Source organism: Corvus hawaiiensis, chromosome 31 (assembly GCF_020740725.1).
Source record: "Corvus hawaiiensis isolate bCorHaw1 chromosome 31, bCorHaw1.pri.cur, whole genome shotgun sequence".
In the NCBI taxonomy this organism is placed as follows: domain Eukaryota; kingdom Metazoa; phylum Chordata; class Aves; order Passeriformes; family Corvidae; genus Corvus; species Corvus hawaiiensis.
This window is the reverse complement of record NC_063243.1, coordinates 2,979,758-3,006,429: the sequence shown is the minus strand read 5'-3', so window position 1 is coordinate 3,006,429 and position 26,672 is coordinate 2,979,758. Positions and strand designations below refer to the sequence as shown.

General features: G+C 53.7%; 2 protein-coding genes across 2 annotated transcripts; both read right to left on the bottom strand.

Moving 5' to 3' along the window:
* Window positions 1–9,301: 9,301 nt before the first annotated feature.
* Window positions 9,302–17,429, bottom strand: LOC125318691 (serine/threonine-protein kinase PAK 3-like). The gene is made up of 12 exons (XM_048289634.1): window positions 16,414–17,429; window positions 14,946–14,983; window positions 14,371–14,493; window positions 13,434–13,581; window positions 12,670–12,733; window positions 12,014–12,062; window positions 11,603–11,715; window positions 11,229–11,346; window positions 10,386–10,485; window positions 9,908–10,104; window positions 9,678–9,815; window positions 9,302–9,435 (listed from the first exon to the last, which is right to left on the bottom strand). The coding sequence occupies exons 1-12, from the start codon at window positions 16,592–16,594 to the stop codon at window positions 9,334–9,336; spliced, it is 1,371 nt and encodes a 456-aa protein (XP_048145591.1). The 5' UTR covers window positions 16,595–17,429; the 3' UTR covers window positions 9,302–9,333.
* Window positions 17,430–17,581: 152 nt separating this feature from the next.
* Window positions 17,582–25,265, bottom strand: LOC125318769 (serine/threonine-protein kinase PAK 3-like). The gene is made up of 12 exons (XM_048289701.1): window positions 25,037–25,265; window positions 24,020–24,057; window positions 23,445–23,567; window positions 22,508–22,655; window positions 21,744–21,807; window positions 21,088–21,136; window positions 20,677–20,789; window positions 20,303–20,420; window positions 19,460–19,559; window positions 18,982–19,178; window positions 18,752–18,889; window positions 17,582–17,680 (listed from the first exon to the last, which is right to left on the bottom strand). Exons 1-12 carry the CDS (start codon window positions 25,113–25,115, stop codon window positions 17,582–17,584), a joined length of 1,266 nt encoding a protein of 421 aa, XP_048145658.1. The 5' UTR covers window positions 25,116–25,265.
* Between the last annotated feature and the right edge of the window lie 1,407 nt (window positions 25,266–26,672).

Sequence of the window (26,672 nt, the reverse complement as noted above, 5' to 3'; positions counted from 1 at the left end):
CCTAAGACACGCCCTGCGTCTCTAAGCCCCGCCCACTCCTAACCAAACCCACGCCCACTCTCTGCCTAGGCCACGCCCATAGTTCCACAAGCCACGCCCACGCCTCCCGTTAGCCACGCCCACGCCACCATAAGCTCCGCCCACCCCACCTAAACCACGCCCACTCTGTATCTAAGCCACTACCATTCCCCATTAAACCCCGCCCATAGAGTCCGAAGCCACGTCCACCCTGCCTAAGCCCTGCCCACAGGCCCCTTTAGCCCCGCCCACCCCACCAAACCACGCCCACTCTGCACCTAAGCCACGCCCAAAAATGGGACAAACCAGCCCAGAACTGCTGATGAACACTGGGGGAGGGGATGGCATGTTAAGAACGCCCCAAAACCCCAAAATAACCCCCCAAATAAAAACCACAAAAAATCCCCAAACCCTAAAAATTACCCACCCAAACCCCCCAAAAAATATCCCTAAAATAACCCAAAAAAGCTGCCCAAAACAACCCCAAAGATTCCCCAAAAAACCCCAAAAAGTACCCCAAAAAACCCCCCCAAAACTCCCCAAATAAAAACTAAAAATCCAAATAAATACCACCAAAATAACACCAAAAAACCCCCTCAAATAACCCCAACCCCCCCAAAAAAAAACCCCAAATAAATCCCAAAAAAATCTCCCAAAACCCCTGAAAAATACCCCCAAAACACCCCAAAAATACCCCAAAATAACCCAAAATTAAAAAAAAAAACAGAAGTAAAAAAAAGACCCGAAAAATCCCCCCAAAATAACCCAAAACCCAAAAAAAACCCCCAAAATGGGCAAAACCAGCCCAGAACTGCTGATGAACACTGGGGGAGGGGCGGGGAGATTAAAAAAACCCCCAAAACCCCCAAAATCACAACCCCCCCCAAAAAAACCCCCAAAACCCCAAAAATACCCACCAAAAAACCATCAAAAATACCCCCAAAATAACCCAAAAAAGCACTCCAAAACAACCCCAAAAATACTTCCAAAACCCCGTCCAAAAACCACCCCCAAAAATAACCCAAAAATACCCCCAAAGAAACCCCAAAAATACCCCCAAAACTCCCCAAAAAACCCAAAAAACCCACAAAAAAACCCCAAAACCCACCCAAAAATACCCCCAAAATAACCCAAAAAACCACCCCAAAATAACCCCAAAAATAACCCCAAAATATACCCTCCAAAATCCCCAAATCCCCCGCAAAAATACCCCCAAAATAACCCAAACCCCCCCCAAAAAAACCCCGAATAAACCCCCCCCAAAAAATCCCCAAAACCCCCAAAAATACCCCAAAAATCACCCAAAAAACCACCCCAAAAATGGGCAAAACCAGCCCAAAATGGAGGACGGACACTCGGGGAGGGGCCGGGTGACAAAAAACCCCCCAAAAAAACCCCAACCCCCCCCAAAAATACTCACAAAATACCCTAAAACACCCCCTAAAAAAAACCCAAAATAACCCAAAAAAACCCTAAAAACCCCAAAAATCTTCCCCCAATAACACCTCCAAAATAGCCCCAAAAAAAACCAAAAAACCCCAAAAGCTCTAAAAAAACCCCCAAAATAGCCCAAAAACACCCCCAAAACCCCCCCCCAAAAAAACGCCAACGCCTCCACCCAAAAAAAACCCCAAACCCTGAAAAACCCCCCAAAAATCACCCAAAAAACCACCCCAAAAATGGGCAAAACCAGCCCAAAATGGCGGACGGACACTCAGGGAGGGGCTGGTGACAAAAAAACCCCAAAAAGCCCCCCAAAAAACCCCCAAAACCCCCAAAAATACTCCGAAAACACCCCGAAAAAACCCCCTTCAAAATAACCCCAAAATAACCCCAAAACCCCCAAAAAACTCCCCCCAAAAACCAAAAAAAATACCCCCAAAATAACCCAAAAATACCCCACAGTTGGCCTTTAAATGCGTCAGGAGGGAAGCACATGCTGGATTAGCCATTCGCTAGCCCACGCTTTCAGCACAGCACCACACTCTGGGCGACGAGGAGGACAAAAGAAGAACACCTTTTCGCCCTGCCACGTTCTTCTCTGCGAGACGACTATCCGCGTCTTTGCTCCCCGCAAGGCTCTAATGTGCGCGGTGGTACTTGGAACTGAGAAGGCAGATGCACAGAGCACCGCGATCTGACGGCGCTGTGCAGCCTGTAAAGGAAAGAGGACTGCCACTGGAATGTGGTGCAAATACAAGTTCCCACACGTCGGGGGCGAGCTCTGGGTTAGGCAGTTGAGCTAAACCTGTTCTCTGTGCCAGACGTAGCCGAGAATCTTTCCCTTTACATTCAGGCTACAACGCAAAGAGAATGTATTGTTACGCAGCGCTGCGAGGGAAAATGCATAACCCAGGTGTGTTTCAGAAGAATCAGCAGCCTGGAGCGTTTCTCTGGAGCGTTTCTCTGGCGTGCTCTCTGTGCGACAAGTAGACAATGGTTCGACTCCAGCAGAATGAAAGCGCCACATGGTACGAAGAGCACAAGAATGAAGGCAGAGCACCGAGCTGGGGTGTGCATCGCACGGGCTGCAATAGGAAGCCTGGCTGTCACTCGCTGTTTGTGGATTCAAATTAGCAGTTGAAAACAGAAAGTTCAACTTGCAGCTACTTGTGCTGCTACCTATTTCTCTTCCAGCTTTCCCTGGAAAGAATTGTGCCGAGGTTTATGCTTCGAGATTCAGAGATTACAGTGGTAGATGCGGCAGAGAATGGAAATACAGAGTGCAGTGGACAGTTTCTGGTGCTTTACGTGACGCAAGGGGGAAGTGCAGCCGGGCAGTGGCTTTTACTTCTGGAGCCTTTTTTTTTGGTAGCAGCTGCTGCAAGTGGGCAACGGAGCTGAGAGAGTGAATAATGTGACGGCACGTCTATTTGAGAAGGAACCTCCCAAGCCGCAGTGTGTTGTGCTCAGTTTCAAGGCTACTTGGAGCAGGAGGGTACTTGAAGAACGCCTTCTTTCTGGACGCGTCCTTCTGGGTGTGCTCAAGCTGCATGGACTCTGCAGCATTGAAGGTGTAAGAAACTGCTTCTGGCCAGGTAATGTGATGGAGTGCAACAGCTGCGCCTTACTTTGTGAAGCAGCCAGAGCATTCTCAGCTGACTCTGCTTGTGAAGCAGCTCTTGGCTGGACATTTGAAATTCGGTCCACTGAGTACATAACCTGGTGCCCAGCTGCTTCGTTCTTCGCCTTCTGCGGTCTGGACAGAACTGAAGCCCAGCGATGCCTTTGAGCTTTGCAGCTCTTCAGCGCCAACACTGCACGCGGCCACAGTGTGCTGTGCACGGATTTTCCTCAGCTCGACGTACAGTCATTTTCTTGCTGTTTCACAGAGTCCAAACTGTCCGTGGAGCTCTCGCTAGGCGAAATGCGTCAGGAGAGAAACACTTGCTGGATTAGCTTTTCGTTCGCCAGGACTTTCAACACAGCACCACACTCTGGGCGACGAGGAGGACAAAGGAAGAACACCTTTTTGCCCTGCCACGTTCTTCTCTGCGAGACGACTATCCGCGTCTTCTCTCCCTGCAAGGCTCTAACGTGCGCGGTGGTACTTGGAACTGAGAAGGCAGATGCACAGAGCACCATGATCTGACGGCGCTGTGCAGCCTGTAAAGGAAAGAGGACTGCCACTGGAATGTGGTGCAAATACAGGTTTCCACGCATCGGAGTAAAACTCTGGGTAAGCTTGTAGACCTAAAACTGTTCTCTGTGCCAGACGTAGCCGAGAATCTTTCCCTTTACATTTAGACCGAATGTGCTGCTGTATGTTGCTGAGAGGGAAAGTGCATAGCCCAGGCGTAGAAGCAGTCGGCTGGAGCATTTCGCTGCCGGCACCCTGCTCTTTGTGCGACAAGTAGACGACGGTTCGACTCCGGCAGAATGAAAGCGCGACATGGCTACTAAAGAGGCCGAACACCGGGCTCGTGTCCGCAGCGTACAAACTGAGAAAGGAGCGTGGCTGGCACTCGCCTACCTGCGGAATTCACGTTAGCATTGAGAAGGAGGAAGTTCAACGACAGCTACTTACCTGTGCTACAACTTATTCCTCTTCCAACCATCCCTGGAAACACTGGCACTTACCTTTAGGCTCCGAGATGCAGAAAACACAGTGGTCGATGCCAAGGAGAGGGGAAGTAGAGAGTGCAGTGGGGAGTTTAAGTGGCTTTACGTGAGGCAAGGGGAAGGTGCAGCCCAGCATTGACTTTTCCTTCTAGTTCTTTTCTTCAGGAGAGCAGCTAGCAACCGAGCTGCGAGAGCCAACAATGGGATGGCACATCTGTCAGAGAAGCCACAGTCTACAGTGCTGTAGACTGCTGTGCACAGTTTTAATGCTGCTGTCACTACACGGTACTTTTGGAACGTCTTCTGTCCTGACTCTCCCATCTCTGTGAGCTCTAGCTGCTTGAACTTGGCCAAACTGAAGGTGTGTGGATGTGATTTCGCTGCGAGTATCAAGTCTTCCAGAGACGAGGGATAGTCAACAAATGCTTTCTCACCTGGCCCATCTCTCAGTCCCAACTGTGGCTGGAAACGCTGCACTGCAAGGGTGGACTTAGCCACTCTGAGAGAATGTGATGACACTCTATAGATAGTTGCGAAGGAAAGTGCTGGTCACTGCAATGTTTCGCCTAGTTTACAGACTTTAGAGGGACTAGGAAGGCCAACGCCTTGTTCTAGCACTTGTTCTCTGCGTGCAGCTGCTGGATGTTTGGAAGGGCTTTGGGATCCGCGAGAGGTGGAGGTACCTAGGTAGGATGGTAGGATGGTACCTAGAGCTTGAAGGAAAGTGCATATCTCCAGGACCTTTGATGCAGTTCAGTGGGTGCGAGTTCCATGTTGAGCATGTTCAAGATGGCACAGAAAAGGTTCTGAAAGAAAGACGCCGTGCTGGAACTGCCTTTACTTTTGCCGCTTAGAAACTGCACAGCCAACAATGAAAAGATTCCTCTTGCTTCCCTGCTACACGCAGAATCACATTCTTTTATGTCTCCAAGAGGCAGGATGCACAGCGGAGCTCTTCCACCAACTGCTCGCACACGACTGGGGCCGCGCCAGCGAAGCGCTTGGCTTTTTCCCCGGCACTGTCAGCGCTCATGGAAACAACCACACGATGGCGCTGAGGACTTGCAAAAGAAGGCCAAGCACCTGGCGCAGCTCAAAACCACCCCAAGGGCAGAGGCAAGTTGCAAACGTCCCTGCACTCAAATCAACGGTGTCAGGGCCAAAAGATTTCCCTCATCTTCCCCTTCCAAGAGCAGACTCTTCTTTACACCACACTCCAAGAGCCAGACAAACCTCTTTCGCCCAAACAAATCTTTTCCCTCTCACAGATTCTGCCCACTAACTTGAAACCATCTGGCAAAAACAGAGATCAAAACAGTGCCAGCTGAGGAAGATCTTGCTGCCTACAACTTCAACTGCACCCCTCAAACTAGCAGCACACACACTGTTCTCAGCACTTTCCTTCTCAGCTCTAGCTACCATCCTAAGCCTTCCCTCTGCCAGAGTCAGGATCCAAAGACAAAGGCACCAGGGACTGCTCACACACGAAAGGCACCAGGACAAAAGACTCATGAGCTTGGCCTTTGCATTCCCATGGACAGCTCAACAGCTCTAACCCAGAGAGAGCTCTGCCTCTTGGGAAAAGCCTTTAAAATCCCTAAGAGCACCTGATGTGCACATCCAAACCTGCTTTCCTTGCCAAAGAGAGCAACTACATGCCCATCTCCAAAGAAACGGCATCCCCTCCTCCAAAATACAACACATCCAGCCACTGATCCACCTCCAGTATTGAATATGTCCAACAATTGCCCCTACCTGCCCAGGGGCCAGAAGAGAAATGTCTTGCTGGACTATTCCTCCCCATGGTACTTTAACATCTGCCCCAGCAACACTGGCACTATGTCCTTGCCTTCGTAAGGAAAGGCACTCTGAGTCTCTTGGCCTTGCCTTGCCTTCAGTACCTTGTCTAGTTCTTCTTAAGCTACCCTTGCTCTGCTTCCTTTGCCTACGTCTGCCTTGCCTCACACTACCTACAACTTGCTGGCTTTGCTTTGCCCTGCCTACCACTCTTGCCCTTGCCTTCCATGCAGGCAAGGCGCTGCAAAGCAAGTGCAGGCAATTTTGGGCAAGTCTAGGGAGAGGTAAGCAAGGCCAGAGCAGTGAGGGGAAAGCAAACGCAGTGGTAGGCAAGAGAAGGCCCAGAAGTTAGAGGCAAGGCTGGCCGTAGGAAGGAAAGTCCACTGATGGGAAGGCCAGGCAGAAACAGGAAGTGCTCGGCAAGCCAAGGCCCTGGAGGAAAGCAGTAGGCAGGTCAAGGGCAGGGCATGGCCATGCAAAGCAATGCAAGGCTCCAGAGGGCTACAAAGGGCTAGCAGGGCAAGGCAATGAAACTGTTGTGTTGCCAAGGCAAGGCAAGGCAAGGCAAGGCAGGTGAGAAGTACATTCAAGGACTGCTGGTACACAAAAGTGGCCAGGACCAAGTGCTCTGTGTGGCCTTGATCCCGCGTGGGTCATCTCTCCTCTGCACCTAAAAGACTTGAGCTACCTGCTTTCCTTTGTATGCAAAAGAACTCTCATTCTGGTCCCCGAGCTCAAGGGCAAAATGTGAATTGCCCTTCCAAGATTCAAGACATGCAAGGATTGCTCCCAGACAAAGGCTGCCCATAGAGATGAGTGTGGCAACATGCGTCCTCTCCTGGTCTTCCTCTCATGTGATCCTGAAACACCGGAGATGCTTGAGAGCTTTGAGATTCCTAGGAGGAGCAGAAAGGGCAGGGCAAGGCCATGAAATGTCATTGAAAAGGGGTCTTGAATTCCAGGTGGGGGAGGGGTGAGCAAGGTCATGCAAGGCAAGGGAGGGCTTCAAGGGCAGGGCAAGGCAAGTGGTGGCTTTGCGAGGCGAGGCGAGGCAAGGCAATGAGGGTCCTAGAAGGAAAAGGAAAGGTGAGGCCAGACCTAGATGAATGTGAAAGGAAGTCAGGTGGGGGATGGGTGAGCAAGTCAATGCAAGGCAGGGGAGAAAAGGCAGGTTGACAGAAGGCTACAGAGGGGGCAGCAAGGAAACGCAAGGCATGGGGAAGCATGTGAGGAGTGGGTGCTGCCAGCCGGCCGGGATGGCAGGGGCGGGGCCACTGCAAGTAGCATGGTGGGGATGTGGAGGGGGGTGTTAGTGTGCGGGAGGTGTGTGTGTGTGTGTGCAGCGGAGTGCAGGGTAAGTGCAGGTGTGCGTGTGCGCATAGGGGGGTTTTGTGCCAGGTGCTGTGCCGGGGGGAGCCGTCCCACCTCCAAGAAGGTGTGGGAGTGAAAGGAGTAACATAGATGTGTCTTTACAAAGAGACCGTGTGAATCCGTCCTTAGACAAGGCTGGGAATTTACAGGGAGGGAAGTAACAGAAGAAAGTATTAGTTCTAGAAACTGTTACTAATCAATAGAGACTGTTGATTAATCAAGGCTGTATTAAATTCCTGAACCTAGAGCAAGGCAACAAAGACTTAATAGCATTAGGAATAGTTCCGTTTTCTTCCTTATCCATACCAAGAGGGGGGTGCATATTAGAGGGGGGCATAGAGTAGGCAGTTCAGGAAGTCTGTAATTCCCGAGTACCTCAGAGGGTGCTGTTGCCATGAACTTAGCATAAAAAGGGGGCTGCATCCCGCAATCAGTTGAGAGACTCCATGGCAAAAGCCCCATGGCCTCTCCCTGTAGTTGAAGAATGTTACAGGACTCCTCTGTCTCCTTTTTGGTGGATGAAGAAACTCAGAAAGCAACACTTCTGCCAGAAGTCTCCAAGATGCCCCCTTTGCTCCCAGCAACTCCATCACTGCCCGGGAAGCTGTCTTTTCTACCAGAGGAGTTCGAGATACAGTTAAAAGCCGTGTGGCAGAGAAAAAAGACAAGAATTGGTTTACAAGGGATGGCAAACAAGAGATACCAGAAGCTTTGGCCCTACCAGTATTAAAAGAACTCTGTGAAGAGAGTCCTTGCACTTCCTGAGGATTGGCAGAAGCCTTCCTCATGCTGTATGTTGCTGGGGGTCTTTTTAGACTGGCAAAACGAGCTGTTGAAGGTTGCTTGATCTGTGCTAAAGCAAACAGCCAAGTTACAAAGTAACTTGCCAGGGGAGGAAGGCCTTGGGCTGCATGTCCCTTCCAAAGATGCCAGGTGGATTTTCCTGAGATGCCCCAAGTGGGAAGGCTTCATATCTTCTGCTAATGGTATGTCAGCTAGCAAGGTGGCCAGAGGCATTTCCAACTGCTTCAGCAATGACAGGATCAGTTATTAAGGCATCTTTGAAACAAATCATTCCAAGATACAGCATTGTAGAAGCAATAGACTCAGCTAGGGGAACTCATTTTGCAGGAAAGATCCTTCAAGGACTTATGGCTTCTTTAGGAACACAATGGAACCTCCATAGGCCCTGGCACCCCCAGAGCTCGGCTCGGTAGAAAACAATGAATAGAGAAATAAACAGCTTTTGAAGCTGGTAATAGAAACCAAGATGCCATGGGTAGGGCTTTGGACATTGGCTTTGGCGAGAATGAGGGCCTGACCCAGAAGAGAGATTCAGTTATCTCCCTTTCAGTTGTTGTTATGAATTACCCTGATAATTCTCAACCTAGTGGGGGGTAGAGGCAAGTGATGCATATTAAAAACCATCTGTGGCCAGGATACTGCTTCTTGTGAAACCCCTTCAACAGGAAGCTCAGCTGGCACAAGCCCCGCCTTTGGACTTTGCTGCTTGTAACATCCAACAGGGAGATTGAGTCCTAGTTAAGGGGTAGAAAGAAGCGCCAGTGGTTGTGAAATGGCGTGGCCCATTCCAAGTGTCACTGACGACAGAAACAGCCGTCAAGTAAGCTGAACACAGGTGAACCCCTCACCCTTGAGTCAAGGTCTCTGAAGCCTCAGAGATTTGCACATCTCAGCTGGAGGAGAAGGCCGGGAGGCTGTGACTGACACTCTGCAGGAGTGGGCCGGAGCAGTAGCCAGTGCGTCGACATCGGGGGAAGCCCTGAGTGCCTACCCACAGACCGACTGCTGAAATAGTCTGTATGAGCATCCCTCCTCTAGAATCTCCACTCACTGAGGGGCGAATACTTGCTGGATTATTTTATGTTAAGTGGTTTCTCTGTCTTCAACTGACACAGGTGGTGCAGAAGACAACGGGAAAATTAGACTAGCGAACTGGATTACATTATTAAAATATTTTCCTTAATAATTCTACTTTTATATGGTCAGCTAAGTTTAGGCCAGGAGTGGGAGAATCCATTAGCAAGGCTCACTCCTCTGAGCTGGCGGGGCAGCAAGGCCTCCTCAGGCGCAAGCGTCTCCTCTCCAGTCTTCCTGCACTTGCTTGGCTGAGATGATCAGAGCAGCCAGGCTGGAGGCAGGATCGCCTGAGGTCACAAAAGGATGCTGCCCAAAGGAAAAACAAAACCAAAAAGAACCATTACTTCCCAAGATCGCGTCCAACAGGCTCAAGCAGGGTTCCTCTGCTACCAGGAAGACGCACAAAGAGGACCGAGGGCACCATCTGCCCCTCCGCCTTCCGGTCCCGGACCTGTCTCGCCCAGGCCCACGTGGGCCCCAGTCCTCTTTGGCCCTTCACGCAGGCGTCCACAGCTCGCAGGGCTTTTTGCCGCTTTGCTTTTTCTTACCTTCAGGAGTTCCTGGGCAGACCAGCGCCTGTCCTCATCTGTCTGCAGGCAGCAGCGGAGAAAGTCGCGCAGGAGAGCCGAGTGCTGCCTGGGGTTTTGCAGTTTTGGGGCCCCGTTCCTTTCTATCAGTTCTAAAACCTACAAAAAAGGGAAGAGGACATTCTACCTGCTCCTTTCCTAGCCACAACAGCTCTCTCCACACAGAGCCGCACTTTTAAGCTGCACCTTACCCTGAGACGGGGTTCCCTCTGGTAAGGAGCTTCCCCTTCCACCATTTCCAGCCCCACGATCCCCAGTGACCAGATGTCCACTTTGGGGCCGTAGGCTTCTCCTCTCACGACTTCCGGCGCCATCCAGCTGGGAGTGCCGACGCTGGAGCTGCACTTGTCGCGCTCAGGGGTGAGCTGAGCACAGAGGCCAAAGTCAGCTGCGGAGAAAAACAAACCCTGTCAAAGCCAGCTACAACTGGCAAACCCAGCCAAAGGGTTGCCCGCTCAAAGCCTGACAAGGCCACGGTGAATCTAGCCGGAAAAGCAGCAGTGCTCTGCTTCCGCGGGGCTGCAGCCAGGGAGATAAGGCACCGGCCACTTCAAAAATGCCCTCACGTTTCACGCGCTGGCCAAGCAGCCCTTCTGGAGAACTGGCAGTTACCCCAGAGCAGCCCCAGAGCGCATCCCGGCAACGCTGCGCCGCACCAAGGATACCCACCCAATTTCACAGATCCGTCCATGCTCACAAGAATGTTGCAGCTTTTGACGTCTCTGTGGATGACTCGGCGGGAATGAAGGAAATGCAGTCCTTGCAGGCACTGAGCGAGAGAGGAGAAAGGGAAAGGTGAAGGTTCAGGACCTGATTGCATCCTGCAAGAAAGGAACGGGCTCGACGAGAGTGGCAGCTTTCTCAGGGACTAGTGAGCCAGGGCGCAGCATCCTAGTGCTGTCAAGAGGAAGAGCTTGCTGCTTCAACACTCTTAGACGAGTGTTCCATCTTTCCAAGCAAAGGCACATCTGAGCTTCCAAAAGCCCCTCCTCCCTTCGGTACGTAGCACGTGCCCTTTGGCTGGGGGGCGTCATGGCAAAGATTTTCTTGGTAGCCTTGTGGCAGCAGAGGAGGAAGCAGCACGTTAGACCAGTTCCAGAATCCAACGCCATCTGGGCTGCACTGCTGTCCTTTGAAGCTGAGGGCATCTCCTTTGCCCTTAGCTTGAAATTCTGCCACCAGCGTGCAGGCTTGGAGCGGCAAGGAATGCAGGATACACAGACAGGCTCCAGGCAAAGCTGGCAAGAGGAAACAAGTGCGACACAGCGAGCGAGCCAGTGAGGCAGCGAGCACGAGCGCCGGAGCACAACGGCAGTACGTAAGAGTGCGAGAACGGAGCCTAGGAAGTGCGGGGACACTGGCAGGCAGTTGGCTTCAGGTGCTCTTTCTTCTCCGTGTCGTGACAGCAACAGCAAAGCAAGGCCGTGAGCAAGAAATCTCTGCTGTTCTTAACCACCAGTTGACAAGGGCCATCCTGTGCAGGCCAGGGGAAGCACAAGTGGCATCCCTCACTTCCCGACAGACAGCGCCTATCTGTCCTTCCTCGAGGTACACTGCCCCGAGTACATCATACAACGTGCCGCCATCCATGAACTCCATCGCCAGCCAGAGCTCCCCGTCGACCAGGTAGCTGAAAGAAGAAAAGCCCGGCATGGAGAGAGAGGACCTGGGCACAGCCCAGTCACCCGAGGGGCTGACCCAGCTTTTTGGAAGTGCTCTCCAAGCTGCATATGCCAGAAGAGATTATTGCAGACCAAGTGCAACCTCCTCCCCTGCACTGGAGGAGAGAAATCCTAAACAGCTCCATTTTCTGCCAGCAACCAAAGGGGTTTGCCACTTTGGGCTTGCAGTATCCTAAAGGAACGTTGACATGAGAATAGCCCCACCTGTCTAAGTAGGTAACAATATTGGGGTTCCTACTGTCCCTCATGACCACGATTTCATTGACAGCCAGCTCCTCGGACATCTCCTCTTGAAGCGCCATTTTCTTGATGGCCACCTAAAAGGACATTGAGAGACCGTTGACTTGAGAAGGCGCTCGTCGCACGAGATGCCCAGGAACACGCAGCGAGTGCTTGTGCAATGACGCAGCCCAGCTGTGCCAGAGGGCAGAGCTTAGGAGAAGGACCAAAGCCCGTCCCAAATGCCGTCTGCAGGCTGCTGAGCCTAGTCCGTGCTTCAGAGGAGCAGCCTCTGCCGCAGAGATGGAGCGGCCACCCAAAGCTCCAGCCAAGGCTCGCAGCCGCGGCGAAAGCGCTCCAGAGCTGCAAAATCTGCTGGGGGCATTGACACTTTACCTGTTGTCCTGTGCTGGCGTCGAGGGCTTTATAAACAGCTCCAAAACCCCTAGAAAGAAAACAGCAGCAGAAAAAGAAAGCCCTTTAGTCCCTGGCGGTGAAAGCCAGCCTAGGCAGGAGATCTCCCCAGGCTGCCTGGAGCATTTGGAAAACGCCCAGCTGCGGCGCCTCCCCCGCCATTAGCACAACAGCCCAGCAGCCCTCTGCCATGCAGGGTGTCCGGGAGAAAACGGAGGCCCAATGTGAACACCAAGGGCTGCTACAAATCTCCAAGGCACACGCCCGATCGGTTCCGTTCCCAGCCTAAGGGGGACCCTTTGGAAAAACTGGAGAAGAAGAACTTGGAAAACTCTGCCTTGGAGAAGTGTTATCTGCCAGCTCTCGGGTGACAAGGTGCTCTGGTAGGCCGGCATACTGCGGCAGGGGCGGGACATCTTCCAGGCCCTGCTCCTTGCTGCAAGCAAGGCAGACCTTGCCAGCACCAGGTTGTCTTTGATGATGCCTTCTGACTGCTGTGACTGAGCAGTCCTGAGAGGTGGCAGGAAGGTAAAGCCAGAGTCTGACCGTGTTCGCAGCTTGCCTGATGTCACGCTTGACGCTACACCGGCCAGAGACTGGGCCCACGGTTTTGCGTAAGGAGCAGGCGTCAGACTTACCCTCGTCCGAGTTCTTCAAACGCCGAGTATTTCCTCCTCGGCTCGCCCAGACTCACAATGCTCCCTGAAAGACAAAAGCAGTGCAAGGTGCTCACTTTGAAAGGGAGATGCCGCTCCCCAGACGATCCAAGATGCAGCCCCACTGTCGGGAGCTCTGTGCCCTTTGCAGTCACTTGGCTTCCAGCCGCTGAGAACAGCGAGCGGGAGGGCCATCTTCTCCACCTTTCAGCAGCTGGCCTTTCCAAGAAGGACTTCACGGCTTTCAAGCACAGCAGCTCATGTGATAACCCAGAACGATGGGCCTTTGGGAACTGGGCCCTCAGAGCTAAGGAAGGGCCTCCGCAGCCTCTGCACTGGCACCTGCCGCCACCGGCAGGGCCACTTAGGAGAACAACGTGCACCAGTGAGAGGAGGAGTGAGAACAGTCGTAGAAATGGCAGCAGCGGAGAATAGCTGGGGCCCGAGAGCTCCCTGGGGCCCAGTCACCCGCTAGGTGCCAGCCTTCTGCTCAACAGAAACAATCTCTGCTTTTGTCTTTGGCACAGAGGGCAGCCCAGGCAAAGCCAAGCCAGTGCCAGCTGCCCTCAGAGGCAGCGGGAACACGCCGAGCGCTCTCTTGCTGCCTCAAAGCACAGCAACCGGCTCTTGGAGGGAGGCCTAAATGCCTCTGTGACACTAAAGCGAGGAGGAACTTCTGGCGCAGCCAATACAGAGACGCACAGAAAACACGCCGCTCTGGCAGACCGGAAATACACCAGACGTACTCAGTCTCCTCAGGCTCTGCTCCTCTCTCATCTCCAGCTGCTGGGCTGGGCTGCTGGACGAAGTGCTGGCATGTGGGGGAGTGCTGGCTGCTGCAGACCGCGCCGGCGCAGCGGCACGTTGAACGGCAGAGCGCGCGTCAAGAGAGAGCTGGGACAAGAAAGGATTGCCCGTCAGAAAGGTGGTTGGCACAGATACCCCACAGAGCACACGGCCAAAGGAAGGCTGTCGGCCACCGCCAGGCCTCTTTGGCTGGGGGGGTTTTGCATGTGCCCTTCTCAAAGGCAACGGGCAAACCCCGAAGGCTGCTGTGCTACAGCAGCACATGGCCAGGCTCATGCTACATTTTATCGATTTTCTGCAAGACGACTGCAACAAGGTATTGACGAGGTTGCAAAGATACAGAAAGAGGTGGGAGCAGGGCCCCAGAGCCCCGTTGCTTTCCTCCTGCTGTGCTCCCCTGGGCAATGAAGTCACCCTCGAGTGGGCATGGTCGTGTCTGACCAGAAGGCCAGTCTGGTCTACGTTGTGCCTGAAGCTAATTGGTCCCTCCCAGGGGCCAGTGTCTCCTAAGTATCCTGCAAGGCTGTCAACTGCGTCTTTGGACCGTCTCTGGCCGCTGACCACGGGGAGCCTGCAGGGACACCGTGCACCAAGGGGCTCGCTTCTACGCTGGCAACAATTTAAAGGCACAATGCTGCCTCTCATCTGATCCCAAGAGACTTTCTCAGGCCCTCTCAGCGTCCCGGCAAAATGGCGCTCAAATGTGAAAGTTCAGAAGCCATTTGCCAGGGGTCCCTGGCCTGGCTGAAGCAGCACTACGTCATGGCAGGCATACAGCCCCCAGCATCTTCAGGCACGAGCGGCAAGGGCTGGCTCGTCAGAAACTTGAAGCTCGGCCCTGCACCAAAGGCAGTGCCAAGCACAGGTGCCACTTACTGGCTCTGCACGTTCAGGCTGTGGATGGACAACAGATGGAGGCTTCTTGTCATTTGGCTCCTCTTCAGCCTCTTCCTCAGCAAGAGAGGGAGCCAGAGGAGGTGCTGACCCTGCTGGTGAGCCCTGCAGACAGACAGCAGTGAGAGGGACAGGGAGCAGCCAGTCCTTCAGGAGCTGCTTTCTTGTCAGCTCCGGAAGCTGGTTTCTTTTCACCCAGACTAAGGGGAAATCAGAAACTTTGATCAAAGTGGGATTCTGAGTCGTGAAATTCACCCTCTTAAGATGGGCAAATTAGGTGGTGCTCCGTCTTGCTGTGCATTTGATCTTCCACCCTGGCTAGAATCAGCAAGACACCTTTGGCCTGCCACACTTGCCTTTCATCTCTTGAAAGGCTCTTCAATGGAAAATTAGGAAAGAGCCAGTGCTCCCTTTGCTGCTGCTGATGCCAGCACCGACTTGGGCTTTCTTTCCGCCTCTCAGGCTGGCACTCTACACTCTACCGCAACAGGCCAAGCTCACAGCTTGCTGCACAATTCTTACATGCCAGCAAGGTCAGAGGTTCCTTTGCCACTCACCAAAGGACGGGCGTGTCTCCATCCGCGTGTGAGGTGACCTGCAGCGAGCAAGGGAAAAGGAACCAGATGCCATTAGAAAAGTGCCTGTGGCTGGGGAGTCCCACAGGACAAGTCAGTCCCAACAGAGAGCATTTTCCTTTCCCAGCATCCCTCCAGGAGCAACACAAGATTTTTCCCACAGCAAGCAAGAGAACAACAAGGACACGATACTAGGCTCTCTCTACTTTTGTCACTGAAGAAATAGAAACACCATCACAGAAATGCCAAGTGTCCTTTAAGTCAGAGCTTCTGTTCTGCCCAACAGCTCAAGCAGCTTTTTCCTCTTCTCTTTCCTGCAACCTTTCTTTTCATTTTTTCATTTTTTCGTTGTTGTTGTTGTTGTTGTTGCTGTTGTTGTTGTTGTTGTTGTTGCTGTTGTTTTATTTGTTTTTTATTTTTTAAAAATAAATTGCATACACTAATTCCCATCAACTTGCTGCAAATGATACCCCGGGAAAGCTTCCACAAAGGGCCCCATAGCTGTGGCGGTTCTCTTCTAAAGCAGCCCAGGAACAGCTCCTGGGTTCAGGAGCAAAGCCTAACCGGTTAGGAGCTTGCACTTCATCGCCCAGGGAATCGCTCTCTTGGCGCACCGCAAAGGGTCACAGCAGAGAGCCAAGGCCTCTAATGGCAGGATTTGGAGCAAAAAAGTGCTTTCCCTCACTCCTGGCCAAGTTTTAGAAGTACTTGTGAGACTCCCTGCCAGCCTGCAATTTGCAGGTTGTCTCGGCTGAAGCAGCAAGCTGAGGAAATGACAGTGTCCAACGCCACGCGCTCTCCCGTGGAGGGAACGCGGCCCCTGCAGGTTACGTTGCAAATACTCTGCACCCGCCAGCGAGTGCAGACACCCCCTTTTTAGCTGATGCTGTTGGCAGGAGCTTTAGCAAAGGAGCGGCATCTTAATGGCACTTTTGCTCCCAAGTCAGCTTCATCACTACAAACAAGCATAAAGAGCAAAGTGAAGCAAACGCCGTGTGATGGCTACCCCCAGGATAAACCTTTACTTACGAGTCAGGTGGGTCAGGAAGTAGCCGGAATACGCCACAGAAAAAACCGTGCAAACCGCGGCACAGACTTGCCCGATCATTCTAGCAGTGCTGTGCGGGTTTGCACACTGAATGCCACCCGGGGGAAAAACCAAGGCTCCTCTCGGGGTGCAGGCCGTCTGCTGAGAACGCCTCAGTCACGAGGGTCCTCCTGCAGCGAGCAAGCCAAAGAGCTGCTCTGGACAACGAGGCCTCGCGCGCACCGGGACAACGTTGCATCGACAGCACTGTGATGCGGCCCGGCTCCCTTGACGTCACAATAGCAGCCGCTCTGGGTCTGTTGGCATAGTTACGCCCAGCAACCAAAATCTTCTGTACAGCTGACGCAAAAGAAAAGCCTGGGAAGATCTCCTCAGTCGTAAAGCAGGAGAAAAAATCCTTACCGTCCATAAGCCAGTGCTCAAGGCATCCCGGGGTAACTCCGAAAATGCACCGATCCAGCAGGGCCCCAAGAAATCCAAGCAAACGTGACTTTTCCTCCCCAAGGCTTTGACTAAAAGCAAGTGTGCTTGTTCCTGCTGGCATCTTTGTTGCTTCTGAAAGCCCTAACTGCTTTGATGACATTTAGGGGACAAAAGAAGCCAAGGAAATCAGTTTCCAGGAGTATTGCAGTGCGCAGTTGCTTCTTGAGCACGTAGGTGCATGCTGACCTTTGCTCTGACTCAGTTTGGAGCCTGACCTCCCTTTCTGACAGGGAGATGTTGGCTTGTCTCCTGACACAAAGCTCCTCTCTTCCTGCTTGCTCTTTCTTTGGCACCTTAACGTTGGACAACGTGCAGAAGAGCTGCGCGCGGATTCTTGGGCTGCCACGCTTTTGTTGTGTTGCAGCTCTGGCAGCAGCCTTCCGGCTACCGCTGTGCGGTGGCCTGCAGGTGCCGAGCCCAAAGAAGGCCTGTTTCAAACAGTCAAAAGCTGCAGCCTCACAGATGTTTGCCCAGGCTCCGTGCTCCCTGTAAGATTCCTTGCAGACATTTGGACGGCCACATCCCAATGAAAATGAGATGCAGTCATTCCCTTCTCTGTCAAAAGCTCCAGTTAAAGCCAGGAGCCAGCTCGAAAGAGGAGAGAAAGTACTGAGTGGGAGAGGGAAACGAGTGCATGCAGCTCCTCTGGAAACCAACTCTGCTTGCCCGTGCAATAACGGCTCCGGGCTTAGCTTGCTTTTCTGGTGACTCAGCACAGACACGTCCTGTCTGCTGGTGGACAAGTGCTGCAGTGTCTTTGAGGAGCTTCACACTGGGCTCTTCACACTTCGCATGCTGCGGGTGGCATTTGAAAATCGATGCAATGGCTGAAAGGCCCAGCTGCACCTTGAAATTCTGTTGCTGAAAAACTGCAGTAATTTACCAGGATAATTCCCCCAATTTGAAAGCGTCTCGTTTTCCCCATCTCCTAGACAGCTCACATCAACCAGCCAGTTGTGGAGCTTACAGAAGGAAGAATGACACCTTAGCAGGGAAAGCCGAGTGTAGGCCCTCGGACTCCCCTGAGCAGAGCGCGTTAAGTGCCCCAAAAGGACCAGAGAGGGAAGCGTTTGGGGGACGTGCCGTTTCAGCCCTCCTTGGCTCTTCGATGCCCCGTGAGCGCCAGGAAAGGGGAACAAGCGGGGCCTGCTCCCTCCTCCTGCCGCGCCGTGAGGGGCGGCTGGCGCTGGGGGATGCCAGGGCACGGGGGGAGGGTGGGGGGGGGGGCAACATCTGCGCAGGGCGGGCGGGGCGGCAGAGGCCACGGGGCGCGGGGGGCGGGGCAGGGCCCCTCTGCGAGGGGGGAGAGCCTTGGGCCGCTGGGAAGCAGCGCAAAGCCATCAACGGGACAGCCCGTCCAGAGCGCACGGCTTCGAAGGCGCTGTCCAGCTTAGGCACAGCGTGGCAAGGAAGGGAATCTTCCAGGGCTCTGGAGGTTTTACAGTTTTTTATTGCCAGTCCTGCTGAAACCAAGGGCTGAAACCAAGGGTCTTCCAGCTACTTCTTCATCTTCATCTTCATCTTCGTCTTCGTCTTCATCTTCATCATTCTGTCCTCCTGGTGACCTGTTCAGGCTGACAGCTCATGCCTGGTCCAGTTCTGCTGAGTCCCAGCTTTTTCTTTCATAGCTTAATCATCAGTATGGCGATTCGTCCATTTCTACCTCAAGGATAATTCTCAGCTCCCCTACATCAGCAATACTCTACTCTTAGCTAAACAATGCTCCATTAATGAAGCTTTCTGGGGTCTAGAGTCCTAACTGAAACCAGCTAAGCTAAGAAAATCTCAAAACTATAAACTTCCTAACTACGGAACAGCTCATTCTAAAACTCAGGGGATGGCCGCCGAATCTTCTCCTAAACACGGTACATCCCCTCGTCGCTCCTCTGAGCTGGCGGGGCAGCAAGGCCTCCTCAGGCGCAAGCGTCTCCTCTCCAGTCTTCCTGCACTTGCTTGGCTGAGATGATCAGAGCAGCCAGGCTGGAGGCAGGATCGCCTGAGGTCACAAAAGGATGCTGCCCAAAGGAAAAACAAAACCAAAAAGAACCATTACTTCCCAAGATCGCGTCCAACAGGCTCAAGCAGGGTTCCTCTGCTACCAGGAAGACGCACAAAGAGGACCGAGGGCACCATCTGCCCCTCCGCCTTCCGGTCCCGGACCTGTCTCGCCCAGGCCCACGTGGCCCCCAGTCCTCTTTGGCCCTTCACGCAGGCGTCCACAGCTCGCAGGGCTTTTTGCCGCTTTGCTTTTTCTTACCTTCAGGACTTCCGGGGCAGACCAGCGCCTGTCCTCATCTGTCTGCAGGCAGCAGCGGAGAAAGTCGCGCAGGAGAGCCGAGTGCTGCCTGGGGTTTTGCAGTTTTGGGGCCCCGTTCCTTTCTATCAGTTCTAAAACCTACAAAAAAGGGAAGAGGACACTCTACCTGCTCCTTTCCTAGCCACAACAGCTCTCTCCACACAGAGCCGCACTTTTAAGCTGCACCTTACCCTGAGACGGGGTTCCCTCTGGTAAGGAGCTTCCCCTTCCACCATTTCCAGCCCCACGATCCCCAGTGACCAGATGTCCACTTTGGGGCCGTAGGCTTCTCCTCTCACGACTTCCGGCGCCATCCAGCTGGGAGTGCCGACGCTGGAGCTGCACTTGTCGCGCTCAGGGGTGAGCTGAGCACAGAGGCCAAAGTCAGCTGCGGAGAAAAACAAACCCTGTCAAAGCCAGCTACAACTGGCAAACCCAGCCAAAGGATTGCCCGCTCAAAGCCTGACAAGGCCACGGTGAATCTAGCCGGAAAAGCAGCAGTGCTCTGCTTCCGCGGGGCTGCAGCCAGGGAGATAAGGCACTGGCCACTTCAAAAATGCCCTCACGTTTCACGCGCTGGCCAAGCAGCCCTTCTGGAGAACTGGCAGTTACCCCAGAGCAGCCCCAGAGCGCATCCCGGCAACGCTGCGCCGCACCAAGGATACCCACCCAATTTCACAGATCCGTCCATGCTCACAAGAATGTTGCAGCTTTTGACGTCTCTGTGGATGACTCGGCGGGAATGAAGGAAATGCAGTCCTTGCAGGCACTGAGCGAGAGAGGAGAAAGGGAAAGGTGAAGGTTCAGGACCTGATTGCATCCTGCAAGAAAGGAACGGGCTCGACGAGAGTGGCAGCTTTCTCAGGGACTAGTGAGCCAGGGCGCAGCATCCTAGTGCTGTCAAGAGGAAGAGCTTGCTGCTTCAACACTCTTAGACGAGTGTTCCATCTTTCCAAGCAAAGGCACATCTGAGCTTCCAAAAGCCCCTCCTCCCTTCGGTACGTAGCACGTGCCCTTTGGCTGGGGGGCGTCATGGCAAAGATTTTCTTGGTAGCCTTGTGGCAGCAGAGGAGGAAGCAGCACGTTAGACCAGTTCCAGAATCCAACGCCATCTGGGCTGCACTGCTGTCCTTTGAAGCTGAGGGCATCTCCTTTGCCCTTAGCTTGAAATTCTGCCACCAGCGTGCAGGCTTGGAGCGGCAAGGAATGCAGGATACACAGACAGGCTCCAGGCAAAGCTGGCAAGAGGAAACAAGTGCGACACAGCGAGCGAGCCAGTGAGGCAGCGAGCACGAGCGCCGGAGCACAACGGCAGTACGTAAGAGTGCGAGAACGGAGCCTAGGAAGTGCGGGGACACTGGCAGGCAGTTGGCTTCAGGTGCTCTTTCTTCTCCGTGTCGTGACAGCAACAGCAAAGCAAGGCCGTGAGCAAGAAATCTCTGCTGTTCTTAACCACCAGTTGACAAGGGCCATCCTGTGCAGGCCAGGGGAAGCACAAGTGGCATCCCTCACCTCCCGACAGACAGCGCCTATCTGTCCTTCCTCGAGGTACACTGCCCCGAGTACATCATACAACGTGCCGCCGTCCATGAACTCCATCGCCAGCCAGAGCTCCCCGTCGACCAGGTAGCTGAAAGAAGAAAAGCCCGGCATGGAGAGAGAGGACCTGGGCACAGCCCAGTCACCCGAGGGGCTGACCCAGCTTTTTGGAAGTGCTCTCCAAGCTGCATATGCCAGAAGAGATTATTGCAGACCAAGTGCAACCTCCTCCCCTGCACTGGAGGAGAGAAATCCTAAACAGCTCCATTTTCTGCCAGCAACCAAAGGGGTTTGCCACTTTGGGCTTGCAGTATCCTAAAGGAACGTTGACATGAGAATAGCCCCACCTGTCTAAGTAGGTAACAATATTGGGGTTCCTACTGTCCCTCATGACCACGATTTCATTGACAGCCAGCTCCTCGGACATCTCCTCTTGAAGCGCCATTTTCTTGATGGCCACCTAAAAGGACATTGAGAGACCGTTGACTTGAGAAGGCGCTCGTCGCACGAGATGCCCAGGAACACGCAGCGAGTGCTTGTGCAATGACGCAGCCCAGCTGTGCCAGAGGGCAGAGCTTAGGAGAAGGACCAAAGCCCGTCCCAAATGCCGTCTGCAGGCTGCTGAGCCTAGTCCGTGCTTCAGAGGAGCAGCCTCTGCCGCAGAGATGGAGCGGCCACCCAAAGCTCCAGCCAAGGCTCGCAGCCGCGGCGAAAGCGCTCCAGAGCTGCAAAATCTGCTGGGGGCATTGACACTTTACCTGTTGTCCTGTGCTGGCGTCGAGGGCTTTATAAACAGCTCCAAAACCCCTAGAAAGAAAACAGCAGCAGAAAAAGAAAGCCCTTTAGTCCCTGGCGGTGAAAGCCAGCCTAGGCAGGAGATCTCCCCAGGCTGCCTGGAGCATTTGGAAAACGCCCAGCTGCGGCGCCTCCCCCGCCATTAGCACAACAGCCCAGCAGCCCTCTGCCATGCAGGGTGTCCGGGAGAAAACGGAGGCCCAATGTGAACACCAAGGGCTGCTACAAATCTCCAAGGCACACGCCCGATCGGTTCCGTTCCCAGCCTAAGGGGGACCCTTTGGAAAAACTGGAGAAGAAGAACTTGGAAAACTCTGCCTTGGAGAAGTGTTATCTGCCAGCTCTCGGGTGACAAGGTGCTCTGGTAGGCCGGCATACTGCGGCAGGGGCGGGACATCTTCCAGGCCCTGCTCCTTGCTGCAAGCAAGGCAGACCTTGCCAGCACCAGGTTGTCTTTGATGATGCCTTCTGACTGCTGTGACTGAGCAGTCCTGAGAGGTGGCAGGAAGGTAAAGCCAGAGTCTGACCGTGTTCGCAGCTTGCCTGATGTCACGCTTGACGCTACACCGGCCAGAGACTGGGCCCACGGTTTTGCGTAAGGAGCAGGCGTCAGACTTACCCTCGTCCGAGTTCTTCAAACGCCGAGTATTTCCTCCTCGGCTCGCCCAGACTCACAATGCTCCCTGAAAGACAAAAGCAGTGCAAGGTGCTCACTTTGAAAGGGAGATGCCGCTCCCCAGACGATCCAAGATGCAGCCCCACTGTCGGGAGCTCTGTGCCCTTTGCAGTCACTTGGCTTCCAGCCGCTGAGAACAGCGAGCGGGAGGGCCATCTTCTCCACCTTTCAGCAGCTGGCCTTTCCAAGAAGGACTTCACGGCTTTCAAGCACAGCAGCTCATGTGATAACCCAGAACGATGGGCCTTTGGGAACTGGGCCCTCAGAGCTAAGGAAGGGCCTCCGCAGCCTCTGCACTGGCACCTGCCGCCACCGGCAGGGCCACTTAGGAGAACAACGTGCACCAGTGAGAGGAGGAGTGAGAACAGTCGTAGAAATGGCAGCAGCGGAGAATAGCTGGGGCCCGAGAGCTCCCTGGGGCCCAGTCACCCGCTAGGTGCCAGCCTTCTGCTCAACAGAAACAATCTCTGCTTTTGTCTTTGGCACAGAGGGCAGCCCAGGCAAAGCCAAGCCAGTGCCAGCTGCCCTCGGAGGCAGCGGGAACACGCCGAGCGCTCTCTTGCTGCCTCAAAGCACAGCAACCGGCTCTTGGAGGGAGGCCTAAATGCCTCTGTGACACTAAAGCGAGGAGGAACTTCTGGCGCAGCCAATACAGAGACGCACAGAAAACACGCCGCTCTGACAGACCGGAAATACACCAGACGTACTCAGTCTCCTCAGGCTCTGCTCCTCTCTCATCTCCAGCTGCTGGGCTGGGCTGCTGGACGAAGTGCTGGCATGTGGGGGAGTGCTGGCTGCTGCAGACCGCGCCGGTGCAGCGGCACGTTGAACGGCAGAGCGCGCGTCAAGAGAGAGCTGGGACAAGAAAGGATTGCCCGTCAGAAAGGTGGTTGGCACAGATACCCCACAGAGCACACGGCCAAAGGAAGGCTGTCGGCCACCGCCAGGCCTCTTTGGCTGGGGGGGTTTTGCATGTGCCCTTCTCAAAGGCAACGGGCAAACCCCGAAGGCTGCTGTGCTACAGCAGCACATGGCCAGGCTCATGCTACATTTTATCGATTTTCTGCAAGACGACTGCAACAAGGTATTGACGAGGTTGCAAAGATACAGAAAGAGGTGGGAGCAGGGCCCCAGAGCCCCGTTGCTTTCCTCCTGCTGTGCTCCCCTGGGCAATGAAGTCACCCTCGAGTGGGCATGGTCGTGTCTGACCAGAAGGCCAGTCTGGTCTACGTTGTGCCTGAAGCTAATTGGTCCCTCCCAGGGGCCAGTGTCTCCTAAGTATCCTGCAAGGCTGTCAACTGCGTCTTTGGACCGTCTCTGGCCGCTGACCACGGGGAGCCTGCAGGGACACCGTGCACCAAGGGGCTCGCTTCTACGCTGGCAACAATTTAAAGGCACAATGCTGCCTCTCATCTGATCCCAAGAGACTTTCTCAGGCCCTCTCAGCGTCCCGGCAAAATGGCGCTCAAATGTGAAAGTTCAGAAGCCATTTGCCAGGGGTCCCTGGCCTGGCTGAAGCAGCACTACGTCATGGCAGGCACACAGCCCCCAGCATCTTCAGGCACGAGCGGCAAGGGCTGGCTCGTCAGAAACTTGAAGCTCGGCCCTGCACCAAAGGCAGTGCCAAGCACAGGTGCCACTTACTGGCTCTGCACGTTCAGGCTGTGGATGGACAACAGATGGAGGCTTCTTGTCATTTGGCTCCTCTTCAGCCTCTTCCTCAGCAAGAGAGGGAGCCAGAGGAGGTGCTGACCCTGCTGGTGAGCCCTGCAGACAGACAGCAGTGAGAGGGACAGGGAGCAGCCAGTCCTTCAGGAGCTGCTTTCTTGTCAGCTCCGGAAGCTGGTTTCTTTTCACCCAGACTAAGGGGAAATCAGAAACTTTGATCAAAGTGGGATTCTGAGTCGTGAAATTCACCCTCTTAAGATGGGCAAATTAGGTGGTGCTCCGTCTTGCTGTGCATTTGATCTTCCATCCTGGCTAGAATCAGCAAGACACCTTTGGCCTGCCACACTTGCCTTTCATCTCTTGAAAGGCTCTTCAATGGAAAATTAGGAAAGAGCCAGTGCTCCCTTTGCTGCTGCTGATGCCAGCACCGACTTGGGCTTTCTTTCCGCCTCTCAGGCTGGCACTCTACACTCTACCGCAACAGGCCAAGCTCACAGCTTGCTGCACAATTCTTACATGCCAGCAAGGTCAGAGGTTCCTTTGCCACTCACCAAAGGACGGGCGTGTCTCCATCCGCGTGTGAGGTGACCTGCAGCGAGCAAGGGAAAAGGAACCAGATGCCATTAGAAAAGTGCCTGTGGCTGGGGAGTCCCACAGGACAAGTCAGTCCCAACAGAGAGCATTTTCCTTTCCCAGCATCCCTCCAGGAGCAACACAAGATTTTTCCCACAGCAAGCAAGAGAACAACAAGGACACGATACTAGGCTCTCTCTACTTTTGTCACTGAAGAAATAGAAACACCATCACAGAAATGCCAAGTGTCCTTTAAGTCAGAGCTTCTGTTCTGCCCAACAGCTCAAGCAGCTTTTTCCTCTTCTCTTTCCTGCAACCTTTCTTTTCGTTTTTTGTTGTTGTTGTTGTTGTTGCTGTTGCTGTTGTTTTATTTGTTTTTTATTTTTTAAAAATAAATTGCATACACTAATTCCCATCAACTTGCTGCAAATGATACCCCGGGAAAGCTTCCACAAAGGGCCCCATAGCTGTGGCGGTTCTCTTCTAAAGCAGCCCAGGAACAGCTCCTGGGTTCAGGAGCAAAGCCTAACCGGTTAGGAGCTTGCACTTCATCGCCCAGGGAATCGCTCTCTTGGCGCACCGCAAAGGGTCACAGCAGAGAGCCAAGGCCTCTAATGGCAGGATTTGGAGCAAAAAAGTGCTTTCCCTCACTCCTGGCCAAGTTTTAGAAGTACTTGTGAGACTCCCTGCCAGCCTGCAATTTGCAGGTTGTCTCGGCTGAAGCAGCAAGCTGAGGAAATGACAGTGTCCAACGCCACGCGCTCTCCCGTGGAGGGAACGCGGCCCCTGCAGGTTACGTTGCAAATACTCTGCACCCGCCAGCGAGTGCAGACACCCCCTTTTTAGCTGATGCTGTTGGCAGGAGCTTTAGCAAAGGAGCGGCATCTTAATGGCACTTTTGCTCCCAAGTCAGCTTCATCACTACAAACAAGCATAAAGAGCAAAGTGAAGCAAACGCCGTGTGATGGCTACCCCCAGGATAAACCTTTACTTACGAGTCAGGTGGGTCAGGAAGTAGCCGGAATACGCCACAGAAAAAACCGTGCAAACCGCGGCACAGACTTGCCCGATCATTCTAGCAGTGCTGTGCGGGTTTGCACACTGAATGCCACCCGGGGGAAAAACCAAGGCTCCTCTCGGGGTGCAGGCCGTCTGCTGAGAACGCCTCAGTCACGAGGGTCCTCCTGCAGCGAGCAAGCCAAAGAGCTGCTCTGGACAACGAGGCCTCGCGCGCACCGGGACAACGTTGCATCGACAGCACTGTGATGCGGCCCGGCTCCCTTGACGTCACAATAGCAGCCGCTCTGGGTCTGTTGGCATAGTTACGCCCAGCAACCAAAATCTTCTGTACAGCTGACGCAAAAGAAAAGCCTGGGAAGATCTCCTCAGTCGTAAAGCAGGAGAAAAAATCCTTACCGTCCATAAGCCAGTGCTCAAGGCATCCCGGGGTAACTCCGAAAATGCACCGATCCAGCAGGGCCCCAAGAAATCCAAGCAAACGTGACTTTTCCTCCCCAAGGCTTTGACTAAAAGCAAGTGTGCTTGTTCCTGCTGGCATCTTTGTTGCTTCTGAAAGCCCTAACTGCTTTGATGACATTTAGGGGACAAAAGAAGCCAAGGAAATCAGTTTCCAGGAGTATTGCAGTGCGCAGTTGCTTCTTGAGCACGTAGGTGCATGCTGACCTTTGCTCTGACTCAGTTTGGAGCCTGACCTCCCTTTCTGACAGGGAGATGTTGGCTTGTCTCCTGACACAAAGCTCCTCTCTTCCTGCTTGCTCTTTCTTTGGCACCTTAACGTTGGACAACGTGCAGAAGAGCTGCGCGCGGATTCTTGGGCTGCCACGCTTTTGTTGTGTTGCAGCTCTGGCAGCAGCCTTCCGGCTACCGCTGTGCGGTGGCCTGCAGGTGCCGAGCCCAAAGAAGGCCTGTTTCAAACAGTCAAAAGCTGCAGCCTCACAGATGTTTGCCCAGGCTCCGTGCTCCCTGTAAGATTCCTTGCAGACATTTGGACGGCCACATCCCAATGAAAATGAGATGCAGTCATTCCCTTCTCTGTCAAAAGCTCCAGTTAAAGCCAGGAGCCAGCTCGAAAGAGGAGAGAAAGTACTGAGTGGGAGAGGGAAACGAGTGCATGCAGCTCCTCTGGAAACCAACTCTGCTTGCCCGTGCAATAACGGCTCCGGGCTTAGCTTGCTTTTCTGGTGACTCAGCACAGACACGTCCTGTCTGCTGGTGGACAAGTGCTGCAGTGTCTTTGAGGAGCTTCACACTGGGCTCTTCACACTTCGCATGCTGCGGGTGGCATTTGAAAATCGATGCAATGGCTGAAAGGCCCAGCTGCACCTTGAAATTCTGTTGCTGAAAAACTGCAGTAATTTACCAGGATAATTCCCCCAATTTGAAAGCGTCTCGTTTTCCCCATCTCCTAGACAGCTCACATCAACCAGCCAGTTGTGGAGCTTACAGAAGGAAGAATGACACCTTAGCAGGGAAAGCCGAGTGTAGGCCCTCGGACTCCCCTGAGCAGAGCGCGTTAAGTGCCCCAAAAGGACCAGAGAGGGAAGCGTTTGGGGGACGTGCCGTTTCAGCCCTCCTTGGCTCTTCGATGCCCCGTGAGCGCCAGGAAAGGGG

Excerpts from the sequence above, each read along its gene's own strand:
- LOC125318691 (XM_048289634.1), bottom strand. The coding sequence starts at position 16,594 with ATGTCATCAAAGCAGTTAGGGCTTTCAGAAGCAACAAAGATGCCAGCA. Across the intron at positions 12,063-12,669 it reads TTTGAAGAACTCGGACGAGG|GGGTTTTGGAGCTGTTTATA; the intron begins GTAAGTCTGACG and ends TTTTCTTTCTAG. Across the intron at positions 9,816-9,907 it reads AGAGGGAACCCCGTCTCAGG|GTTTTAGAACTGATAGAAAG; the intron begins GTAAGGTGCAGC and ends CCTTTTTTGTAG.
- LOC125318769 (XM_048289701.1), bottom strand. The coding sequence starts at position 25,115 with ATGATCGGGCAAGTCTGTGCCGCGGTTTGCACGGTTTTTTCTGTGGCG. Across the intron at positions 19,560-20,302 it reads TAGGCGCTGTCTGTCGGGAG|TGCCTGCAAGGACTGCATTT; the intron begins GTGAGGGATGCC and ends TCTCTCGCTCAG. Across the intron at positions 17,681-18,751 it reads CTGCCCCGGAAGTCCTGAAG|CGCCAGCCGCCCCTCACGGC; the intron begins GTAAGAAAAAGC and ends GGCATCCCCCAG.